The sequence below is a fragment of the Ochlerotatus camptorhynchus genome, unplaced genomic scaffold (genome assembly GCF_037179485.1).
Source record: "Ochlerotatus camptorhynchus isolate MF236.1 unplaced genomic scaffold, CSIRO-AGI_Acam_v1.1 ptg000434l, whole genome shotgun sequence".
NCBI lineage: Eukaryota > Metazoa > Arthropoda > Insecta > Diptera > Culicidae > Ochlerotatus > Ochlerotatus camptorhynchus.
In genome coordinates, this window is record NW_027040920.1 from 4,216,065 (window position 1) to 4,228,737 (window position 12,673).

Below are 12,673 nucleotides of genomic sequence, written 5' to 3' on the forward strand. Positions count from 1 at the left end.
AATTCCCATAATATTCTATGGAAATTCTTTTCGTGATGCCCTTGAAATCATCATCGGAATTCCCTTAAAAATATTCTGAGAATTTCTTTGGAATTGTACCCTCAAAATTCAATTCTTTTGGTATTGTTCACGTATCCCTGAATCGTCTTCACAATCGTTTTGGAATTTTCCACAGAACTTCTACTCTACACAATTGACTTGAAGTTAAAGTCCAAACTAGCTTACCGTCATTAGAGTTCTTTACAAAACTCCCTTTAATTTTCTCTGAAACATCTTGATGTTATTTCTGAAATGCATTCCAAAATCTTGAAGTCTTGAAATTTCTTGAAAAAAAATCTAAAACTCTCTTAATAGAATAGTGAATTTTCAAATCGCCATATCTGCTTTTGTAAACAAAGATTCAAATGTCAATTTTTCGAAACTATCGCACACGAAAACTAGCAAAGAGTTTCGACAAATTGACGTTTGAATCTTTTTTTTTTTGACGTAGGATTACGTTTTTCGGCAACATATTGGGGGTGCAATTTCAAAAAACCAAAATCAACCGCGTTACGAAAAGTGGTCAGGTTTTGACCACTTATAGCTCTGTCAATTGATGATGGATTTTAATTCTAAGCAAGCCAATCGATTGGAAATTTTTCCACGCATCTAAAATGAACACTTTACCAATTTTCAATAGGTCATTGTTGAAAACTACACAAATGTCCAACTGTTGAAATGGTGATAAAAATTATCATCGATTGCCTGCCAAAAGCGTTTTCCCTAACACGCTTTCCATCCGGTCTCGCTGAACGGTGCATATTCAATCATCATGTGTGGTGGGTGGTGGTGTCCGGTCGGTCGTCGTCAGCAGCAGCAGCAGTGTTTTAGGCGCGTGTCGTTGAACATTGTTCTCCAGTACACAACGAAAGGCTGCCCGCAAACAACGAGCTGCAGCCCACATGAGTGGTCATACACCGAAGAAGGTGGAAGAAGCAACACCGCTACTGATCGGATTCAGTAGCTCTTCGTAAGTCGCTGTGGATCATGTATGCCAAGCGCGTCACACTCGTTCCAAACAACATCTAGCTCGACAGTCTCATCTGTGTTGAACACCCTAATTGATCAGCATTACACAACTATCACGACAAAATGGTTCTTTTCAGGACGACCATAAATTATTGTTGATTAGGAGTTAATTTTCATTGAACGCCACATCACCCCCAAAGCTCTTTGATAATGTACCCAGCAACCAAACGTTTGTGGTCAAATGCGTAACAGGTACATTCTCGCAATGACTGAATACCACATGTCCTTGTCAAATAACCAGAAACACTTCGATATAAAGCAAGGTTTTCACGATGAACTTCACGAACTCAAAAAAAAAAAATCAGGATATTGATCAAGACTTCATTGAGCCTGTAGATCTTCCCGATCTAAACTCCAGAATAATTTGGAGATCGTTAAATATCGTATTGTAACAATTCGATGATGTGCTTGTTGACAAAAGGCTCACTTGAACTTCACGAACTCAAAAGGACTTTTAGGACATTGTTCACGACTTTATTGAGCATGTAGATCTTCAAAAACTGAACTCCCGAATACTTTGGAGATAGTTAAATATCTTATTAAATCCATTCGATGATGTGCATGCTTTTTTTTTCCTTTGATTTGTTTTCTGTCGATCTTGCTTTCCGTGCTGAGCACCAATGCTACCGACGCCAGCGAGGCAGCTCCCACACCTGGACCCTACCTATCGACCCATCAAACTCATGAACCGGGAACCAACGGATTTACTTCCCTTCCGAAGGAAGGCGTGATCAGAGATGTTATGCCTCAGAACATCCCCGCGGCGCCGACTGGGATTGAACCCCGGGTCTGCTGGGGTGAGAGGCAATCACACTTACCACTACACCACCGGCACCGCTGATGTGCATGCTGACAGAAGGCTCACTTTAACTTCCCGGAATTACAAAAACTTTCGGGACATTGTTCAATATTTCATTGAGCCTGTAAATCTTTAATATCTGAACTCCAGAATACTTTGGATAGCATTAAATATCTTATTGAAACAATCCGATGATAAAGGGTGTCCACGATGAAATTGCCACACACAAAATTGATTCGCAAAATTCGAGTTTTCATCCGATTGCCATCAAATTTTCAGGGATTGAGAAATAACTATTAAACTTCATTTTACCATTTTACTCGTATTTTATTTACAGTCCATACGCAAATGCCCGCACCTTGGCCTTAACCCCGGTCATAAGATTCTGCACAACCTGTGAATCAACCGTTTTTTGCATGTAAACCCATACTTTCTTCAGTTCCTCGACTGTCTTCACTACTTTAGGTCGTTTAAGAAGGTGCTGCTTCATAATCGCCCAGTACTTCTCGATGGGGCGGAGCTCCGGAGTGTTGTGAGGGTTGAACATTTTCGGCACGAAATTGACCTTATTGTCCGCATACCACTTCAGCACGTCCTTGGAGTAGTGGCATGAGGCCAAATCCGGCCAGAAGATTGTTGGGACGTTGTGGGCCTTCAGGAGAGGAAGCAGCCGCTTCTGGAGGCACTCTTTTATGTACACCTGTCCGTTCATCGTGTCCTGGGTCACGAAAGGTGCACTCCGCTTCCCGCACGTGCAGATGGCTTGCCAAACCAGGAATTTCTTCGCAAATTTGGACATCTTCTGAGTGCGGACATGCTCCGGAACGCTGAACTTATCCTTGGCCGTGAAAAACAGGTTGCCGGGGATCTGTTTGAAGTCGGCCTTCACATATGTTTCGTCGTCCATGATGTAGCATTCAACTTTCGTCAGCATGTTGAGGTACAACTTCCTGGCACGGGTTTTGGCGGACTTGTTCTGCTTCTCGTCGCGATTAGGGGCCTTTTGTACCTTGAACGTTCGAAGCCTTAGTTTTGGCCTTCTGGACAAAACTTCGGCTTAGGTGCAGCTTCTTAGCCACATCCCTAACGGAGGCGTTCGGATTTCGGTTGAAGGCCCCAACTACGCGGTTGTGATTTTTGGTGTTGTACGGAATACTTTTTCCTTCACTTCTGGGCTTCCGATCGGTGGTCAACCGTTCCTCGAACCGCGAACGATGCGAGAGATCCTTGTTCTCGTGATGAATGCGCAAGATTTTATCACGCACAAGCTGTTCTTTCGACTCCATTTCCGCGAGTTTTGATCACAGAACTTTAAAACTTGCAGGATGTAAATAATGCACTATGAACTAAATCCACCCAAATTTTCATTAAATTCTACCCAACGGTTAAAAAGTTAGAGCAATTTCATAGTGTGGCAATTTCATCGTGGACACCCTTTAATCATGTTGACAAAAGGTTCTCTTGAACTTCCCGGACTTCTAAAGACTTTCAGGACGTATTTTCATGACTTCATTGAGCATGTAGATCTTTAAGATCTGAATTCCAGAATACTTTGCAAAGCAACAAATGTCTTATTGATATCATTTGATGACCGGTATATTGTCAAAAGGCTATCTCGAACCTCTTGGACTCGTAAGGATTTTCAGGATATTGTTATATCTCCAAGATCTTAGCTCCAGACTGGTTTAGAAAACATTGAATATCTTATTGCAACTTCGCATTATCGTTCAGTAGGTGCAATGAATTTCAGCCATTTGGAATTTTTCAAAATGGCGTATATGATATTTTTCAATAAATCATAGCTTGAAAACGGCTTATCTAATTGAAAAAAAACGTCTGAATAAGCTGGACTGCATTTTCAAACAAACAAAAACAAGTTTTTGTCATAAAATTAAAAATAAAACTGTTATAAGCTTCAACAACAAATAAAGTACATTTTTAAGATTTTAAAACTTATGTTTATAAGAAAGCTAGCTTAATAAAACTTTTCTGAAATGTGCACCATAGACTCTTCAAAATTTACCAAAATCACAGAACATAAACTATTAGTAAGATTATAAACTTTTTTAAACTTAACTTTTATGGAATGCTTATCCATAACAACTTTATATTTCATAGTAAAGATTCTACCCGGGTTGGCGTAGAACTACTCCATAGGCACATTGACCACACCGCAAAAGTCTAGCGTCTACGGTGGGCTGGGCACGTCATAAGAAGGCCGGTAGACCGGTGAAAATGGTTCTCAATAACGACAATGACAATGACAGGTGGATGTACCAGCTGGAAGGCGACCTGCAGAGCCTTCACACTAAGATTATTTTACCGAAATCTGTGAAATTTTACCGAAATCTCAACAGCTGACCGTTCGGTAAACAGTTCGGTAATTGCGGATTTTTCACTGATATTCATTGAAAAATTACAGGAAAACTGTGAAAAATTACCGAACTATTTACCGAACGGTCAGCTGTTGAGATTTCGGTACAATTTCACACATTTCGGTAAAATAATTTTAGTGTGTTCGAAGACTGCGAGGCTGGCAACGTGCAGCCATGGAACGAGAGGAATAAAGACGACTTCTATGCGAATCTTTTAACAAAAGGTCGAAAGGACAAAAGGCCAAAAGACCATAAGGTCGAAAGGACATAATGTCGAAAGGACATAAGCTCGAAAGTACAAAAGGTCAAAATCACAAAACTGCTTTTTTAGGACTGAGTGTAATTTAAAGAAGAGTAAATTGTATTGATATTTTATACATTAAAGCACTGCTCACGTATTAAAGAAGGAAAAACGTCTAAAAAGTATGAGATCCTAATATCTCATCACAATTTTTCGGAATAACTGATCATGAAAAATCTAATAAAAACATAAGATTTTGATTTTTCAAAAATTTTTCAAATCCTAAAACTCACAAGTTTTCCAAAGTTCAGAAAGTAAATTTTCATTTTAAATTATTTAATAATTCTCATGATTAAACTTTCTAAGAGGGGAATATTGAATAGATTGTAATTGTGATTATATTATTCAACATTACAGCAAAGTCAATGATAACCAAATGTTAAAGAATATATTTTACTTTTGAGAATTTGTTTAAAGTCATGACAAATCAGTTTCAGCCTATTTACATCAGCTTTGGGCCTTCTGTCTTTCGACCTTTTGTCGCTACACCCTTCTGTGTGCAGCAAAGGACAAGCCCAGATCACATTTATATTTGTAGCTAATAGCTGTGACTTGAAAGTAAGATTAAAAAATATGTACCCGAATAAATGCGACGTGATAATTTGGAATTGTATCAGAAAAGGCTCTTGTAAACCATAATCTCAGTTGCTGGATAAGAAAAGACTTAAATTTTCAAGCTCATTTCGAAACCCTTCCGGAACAGCAGTTGTCTCTCACGAACGAACGAAAAGGCTGTCCATAAGCAACGTTTACATCTTTTCGGAAACTGTGAACCCTGTGTAGTTAATCGACTATATAGAATATCCTGATAATGTGTATGAAGCAGAATCCCACCCACTGCTCTCGCAAAATTCTTATCGTGTTTCATGGACAGTCCCGAAAGCACGTAAACCGTAGAGGTTGAGAAATTTATACAAACTATGATAGAACTTTGGCATTGCCGAAACTAACACGCACACACTAACAACTGTGCAGCTTCGGGTGCGAGTACGCGGAGGAATCTTTTCCTGGCGGTTGAAACCGAATTTCCGAACGGGTGGGTGTGGAATGCAAACAGGAAGCGAGAGTGGATGTTAGTTTGAAAATATTTACTTTGCCCCCTCTGTGTGTGAGAGGGAAAGCGAGTAGAGGCAGCAGCAGAAGCAGCAGTCGGTGCACACCAGAGTGAGCGGTGCTTTATTACACTAATAAAATAATTTACTACATTCCTGGCACGGTTTCGCACTCGCTACACATTGGGAAACACCACCCAGAGGCAGGCTGGGCGGGCAGGGTAATGTTAGTTAAAGGAAGCTGTACTCGTGTGTAGCATGGTAGGTTGGTAGGTACGGATACAGCTGCTACTGCTGTAGCGCACTGTTTGAGCAGCAGAGATAAATGTAATTCAAACCATTTTGTGGCACTTTGTGAAAAGCTTAAAAGCTTGCAGTGAGGATATTTTCACTTTTTTGGGGGAGGAACCGAGTGCGCGGCGTGCCGGAGAGTTTCGTTTGTTGTAAAATAATGTTTTTACGTTACAGTTGAAAGTACTGAGGGTACTTGTTAGGGGTTGTATAGCATTTTACTGGAGTAGTGCGAGGGTGTGTAGGAGAGAGAGATTTAATTACCAGAGACAATGTATATTTGCATTTTATAGGTCGATTTAATGAATTAAATCGTTGGCAAAATATTAAAAGACAATACAAAATTAAATTAAACAACAATAGAGCTACACATGGAAACCTGTCAAACAGAGCAGTTTGTGAATCATGGTCCGGGATTTTTTTTCTTTTCACTAAATTAACGGTAACAAAAAGGAACATCAAACATACAGTCCCTTCATTATGAACAAACTAAAAAAAATGCATATAGGGGAATTTACGAATTCTCGTTGCAGGATCCGCGCTGCTATTAGCATTTTCTCAGCGTCACAAACACATATGACGTGATTGTTTGTTTATAGGGAAAATTACTCTAATGCTGGCCTATGACTCTAAGATTGGGCCCATCGCTAAAAATCTGCTATTTATCAATATTATCTAGATGAACGCGTCATTGGAACGGTACTAATGGATATTTTTGGCCGCTATTGGAAATTTAGTCGATAGCTGAATTTTTTGCATGGCCTCAAATAAGGGGCATTTAGGCCGACATTACATCCATTTCCCCTATTCATCTGCTGCTTCCTTCTCCATCCATCCCAATCGTCAGAATTGTTCAAAATGGTTTGAAATAGTTTTTACAACGCGCCACACTTCTCAGGGGAGTGTGACTATTGCCGGCAACGTCTTTTCTTCGGCAACCTTTCTATCTGAACTGTGTGTTAACAAGCTGTTCTATTAAATTTTACCTGATGTCTCACTTTCCGGCAGGTGCTTCCAAAAATTTAATATTTTGTAATTCTTTGGCGAACGTTTCAGCTCAATTGATCAGAAGTTAACAAAGTTACATCATGTCAAAGTTGACCATTTTCAAATATATTATATTAACAATATGATCCACTCTTTCGCTTAGCTGGCGAACCGATTTTTTACGAATTTTTCACCTCTGTGGCCAAAAAGGCTACCAATGTATTTGTTTATCGTCACAAGGGGTAAAACAAATGAAAATATGTTTAATATTTCAAATGAATGTATTTCAGCATTTTATTTTATTTGACAAATTTTAAAGTAATATACACAATGTAATTAATGAAAATAATTTGAATCTTACTTTTTTAATAAGTGCTATATTTGCACCCCTCGTTTGTAATTGAATGATTGTTACTGACCTTTTTAAATGCTAAATGGTGCGTGAAGCAATATTTTGCGGGTCGCCATTGCAACATTTGGAAAAAAAAACATGAATGGATCATATTGTTAATATGATATATTTGCCATTTTGTATGAAAATCGGCATGCGCTGCTATTTTATCGAGCACAGCTGTAGATGCAGATTCAGCACAAGGTAAATACAGCGGAATTTCTAACGCTGAGCTGTATCATTGTTACCATCAGATGCCAACATCAATGGAAATTGGCAAATGTAAGTGGAATTGAGTCGGCTACATAATACGAAAGGGTGGACACAAAATCTGCAAACAACTGCTGGATTGGAATCCGGAAGACCATCGCAACAGAGGCAGGCCAAAAGTCAAGTAGTCGGAGCCTCACCAAAAAACGACAGAAATGTGACTTGGGTCCTGGTCAAAGTGAAAGCAAGCTGTCATCAAGGTAAAAATCTTTCACGTTGTCTCTATGCATCCTATAGTGGAGCTGTAGCACAATCCAAATTTCGGACAACACCAGCAACATTTTCAAAGTATCGTGGCATTCACTTACGAAGGTTAGGTTACGAGATCAAATCTAGGGCTATACTCCTAGTTTCTATTTATGGAACTTCAAAAGAACGTTCTTCAAAGCTTGAGCGATAAACCAAAATAAGCAGGATCTGTTTCCAGGTTTATTGTGGGTTGCAGCTCGCTGCTTGCAGGCAGCTTTTCGTTGTTTACTGGAGAACACCACCACTCACCACCAGACATGGAACGGCATTCCGCAAAATGATGTATAGAGCTTTAGTAGGTTTTATTATTAGCTACAACTTTTGCCCATAACTCAAATCTGTATCTCTTATGCATCACGAATTAGAGCGGGCAGAACTTGTTACTGTTTTTCAGTTAATGTAAAATACATTCACTGAAAAACAGTAGTGGCTTCTACATAAGAGATACGGATTTGAGTTGTTAACAAAAGTTGTAGTTAATAACAAAACCTACAAAAGCTTTATACACCATTTTGCGGAATTCTGTTGATGAAAAAAGTTAGGGGCAAATAAATGTAAATGAATGCACGAAATGAATGCAAATGATTTACCATGCCTGCTCACCACGCGGTGATTGAATAACACCGTTTGGCAAGACCGGATGGGATTCAACTTTGAAATCTGTGTTAGGGAACTCGCTTTTGGCAGGCTATCAGGGTGATCATTTCAATTATCATACATTCGTGCAATTTTCAATAATGTTATTTTGAAAAATGATGAAGTCTTAATTTTAACAGATTTGTAGAAAAAATTCCTACGCCAATCGACGTATTAAGAATTAAAATCCATAATCTCTGGATCAAATCAGACCACTTTCATGCCACAACCGACTTTGGTTTTTGAAATTGCACCCCCAATATTGCCTTAAAATACATGGTATGTTAGATTTGAACATATCTAGATAGAGCTGGAATAAGAGCGTAACAGCTTTTGTAAACAATGACTTCTCTCGTTGATTATTTTGCTTCTTTGGAGTGGAGCTATTGGAGTTTTTTCGTAGGAAAGTTAGTGGAGTTTTTTCGTAGGAAAGTCAAGGCACGTCCACGCAAACCAACATTATCGTCGGGTAGGGAAAGTCTTACCCTACCTGATGGTGATGTTGATTTGCGTTGGCGAGCCTTGACTTTCCTACGAAAAAACGGAGACTGGATAGTGGAAAGAAATAGCTCCACTCCAAAGAAGCAAAATACTTTCAAACCATGTTCAAGTTTTTGTTTCGAAGTCAGAGTATTAGATCTGAGCGTACATTAGCGAAGCGAAGCAAAATTTGCGTTGGCCTGAGAGAGACAATTATTACTTGTCCCCCGCTCGTTCCTTCGACAAATCTCGCCTCGCGTGTGAAATATCGCTCAGGACCGAAAACAGTTTTATCTCATCTCAACACAGCGACTTACTTACGAAAAGGATTGTATGGCGAGAGGGAGCGGGTGAGTAAATTGAAGTTAGAATGATATCGTGTACCTGGCTTCTGACCTATGCTTCGAGTCGCACTCACACAAGTAAAACACAAAATTCTGACATATGAACAAACAGCACTGCCATCTAGCCGCTTATTGCAACTTTAACATTTGTTTTACACACAATTGAGTTTGAGCTTGAACGTCTGTATGCGCCTCGTGTTTCCTAGTAGATCAGACCGGAGATACGTTTAACACCGCCACGGCGAGCCAGACGACGGATGGACGGGCTTGGTAATACCCTGGATGTTATCACGAAGAACCTTGCGATGACGCTTGGCGCCTCCTTTACCGAGACCTTTTCCTCCTTTGCCTCGCCCAGTCATTGTTCCTTGTTAGGTAGAAGAGCGGACAACCTAACCTGCCACCAACTTTCTACTGCTAATGAAAATGAGTTGACAGTAGCGCTCTTTTAAATATTTTCAGGTTCAAGCAACATGATGATTATGATGACTGGGTTTGGGAAGAACGTTTATTTCATGAAAACAATGATAAAATTATCATTTTTAATTTGTACATTGGACAATTGGCATTTACCACTTTTTAAATAGCTTCTTGTTGAATATCAACATTCAGAAGCATTGCTATCAATGCGTAGAAATATTTCTGATCGATTGGTGATAAATGATTGAAATTGGTCCAGGGGCTTCTGAGTTATTAACGTTCAAAATCTCTCATAATTGTGTTACATATTCCATTTTCGGTTTTCACAAAGTGTACCCCCATATAGAAATCACAGACGTAGTCCTGCGTCAAAAGTTATTTTTGAATAAAAAATAGATTTTTTGGACAACTCTAACATGGAAATTGTCACCCTGATGACAAAATAAAAAATACGGACCATATATTTTGCGATAAGGAACAAAACTACTAATTTTTTACGAAATTCTGAGAACCACTACATCGTTTTGCTATGCAATGGCTGTTAAAATAAATTTCCAGGAGAAGGTGATTGGAAAGAGGTTTCAGAGAAGTCAGAAAAAAAACTCTCCGAGAAACGTCCAGAGCAAGCTAGCCAACTTTGTCTGATGATAAACATCCAAGACAGAAGAAATTTCCGGGACAAGAGGAGCTTTCAGAAGATGTCGGCAGACACTTCCGGGGCAAATCTGCAGGGGGAACTCAGAAGGAGGATAATTGTCCCGTGTTGTTTGAAAAATCATAGCTTAGTCATTTATTCACGAATTTCAAATCTATTTGTACCGTTTGAAACTACATACCTTAAAAATTTATTCGGCATCAATAGATTTATAATCAATCGATATGTTGCTGAGTAATGATTTTTCAAACATTACCAATTTGCCGTTACATATTTTACCGGAGGCATCATGTTAAAGCTCTGGAGGATGATGATGATTATGATATGGAGCTACCACTCACTGTCAGTAGACTGTGGACTATACTCACTGTTCGACTTGAACAAGTTTAATAACCTCTAACTGAACTCATTCATTGCATGAAGGGCCAAAAACGATTTGGGTGAATTCATGGGGAACATCGCCCACGTGTATAAACGGGATAGATAAGAATCTCCTTTCAACAACAGGATCATACCACCGGTCGAAAAACAGGCAATCCAACAAAAGGGTACCCCAATGAGTGGGTAGACGAGCCCACCCTCTATTCACGAAACGCTAAAAACAGGGTGCCCTGGTGGACCCTCCCATACCAGGCATTTAATGTTTCATATAATAATGAAAGTTAATAGAAAAAATAAAGGAAAGATCTCACCCGATATGTTGCAAAGAAAATAAGGCTCTGGAAGCGGTTTTGAACCCTAAACACCCACTCCCCTCCTTCGCTGGACCAGTGAGTCTATGACAATTACGAGACAAATATTATAATCTGGATAAATTTTCAAGATAACGGACTTGAATGTCTCGATCACGTTGGAAAAAAAAATCAAAATATTAGTGATTCCGTCAACATTAATTGAACTTTCCCGTCTGTTCGCAACTTTTCTTATCAGACTTTACTCGCTGATTTGTAATAAATCTTTCTAACACAAATTTGTCATCATATCACTTGATTTAATATGATTTTTAAAAGCAATTTCTTTACTCTCAACAATTTGGCCGTAAAAAAGGTGCTTATGTGCTCTTTTAGCTACTTTCTTCTATGTAAACACAAATTATCCCTGGCTAGGATCTCTTCCAAACAATTTCATCCACCGACCAGAAACAAGTTTATATCTAAAACTCTATTCCTACAGCATCAGATTGGACCAGCAAAGCAAACACTTAATCCTTCCGCAGCCTCTCATATCTTACCACGAATAGCTCTGCTACTGTCTAATTAGATAGCAAACGTGGAAAAGTCGATCCGGATCCCTTCCCACAGCTTGCACATTGCTCGATTTTTGCATTCATCAAACCGTATAGGTATAACACAGTTGAAGGGAAACTTTGCACTCGAACAACCCAACCCACCCGTTTTGCGATTGTAGCCATCCGAGAGTAAGCCGCCTCGAGTGAAGAGCCAAAGTGTGCACAAATTACTTCCAACTAGTTGAGCAGTAAATTGTGTGCAAGAATGTTGAGAACCACTTCTGGGAGCAATGACGGTGGTTGGAGCTTCTATATGGCAGTCAGTCACGGTCGTCTGCCCCGCGGAAGCATCGAACCAGCCAGACACACAGGCACGGGTGTGGCATTTGTTCCGGACCTGGCATTGCCAAAAAAAAATTACCGACCGCGGGAATATGACTGCGATATGGAAAGTTACTGGCCGAATTCTGCACTGATCGATGAAGTTTCATTTCGCATACTTTTTTTTCGAATTTTTCAATCGCTATTTGACGTCGAAAATTTTCCCTACTGGTAAAGTACTTACATTGGGTATGGCCTGATGTCTCGGCGGCATCTGGGGACGCATCCCAGCCGGTGGTGTCGGAGCGGGGCTATAACGTGGCTGTTGCATGTTGCTGTTGTTTATGATGATGATGCTGCTGCTGCTGTTATTGCTGTTTTTACTGTGTAAATAGAGAACATAAAGAAAAAAGACAAGCAAAATGAGTCAACTCTAGCAATATACATAACACATAAAAAAAAACAGTTCTAGTTAATAATTAATGCGCTCAGTGACTTGATACTTTTGTTTACAAACTAGACGGCAAAGTTCTACGCACCGCTCCGGTGTGCTTCAGATGCATCTTTTGATAAATGGCAATTTTATTCAGAAAACTCCTCAGCAGGGAATGGTGTAAAAAAGTACACAAACGTCATGGTGGAGAAAAAAAGCTATGAAATACAAAACAGTTCGTAGTAAATGCGAATGAAATTCACAACCTTTTGTCCCATTCGACACCATTCGGGTAAACCCTTTTTAGCATGAAACGGAAAATTCGTCGCAACCATCGCATCGTCGTTGGTCGTTTACGTATTTTACTGCAGTT

General features: G+C 39.5%; 1 protein-coding gene across 7 annotated transcripts in view; it reads right to left on the reverse strand.

The window, feature by feature from the left end:
- Positions 1–12,198, reverse strand: part of shep (alan shepard) — a 584,228-nt gene extending 572,030 nt beyond the window's left edge. For all 7 annotated transcript variants that reach the window (XM_065234643.1, XM_065234647.1, XM_065234646.1 and 4 more), the window contains exon 1: positions 12,112–12,198. In XM_065234643.1, the coding sequence (XP_065090715.1) occupies positions 12,112–12,198 (87 nt within the window). The remainder of the gene's footprint in view (positions 1–12,111) is intronic.
- Positions 12,199–12,673: the final 475 nt, after the last annotated feature.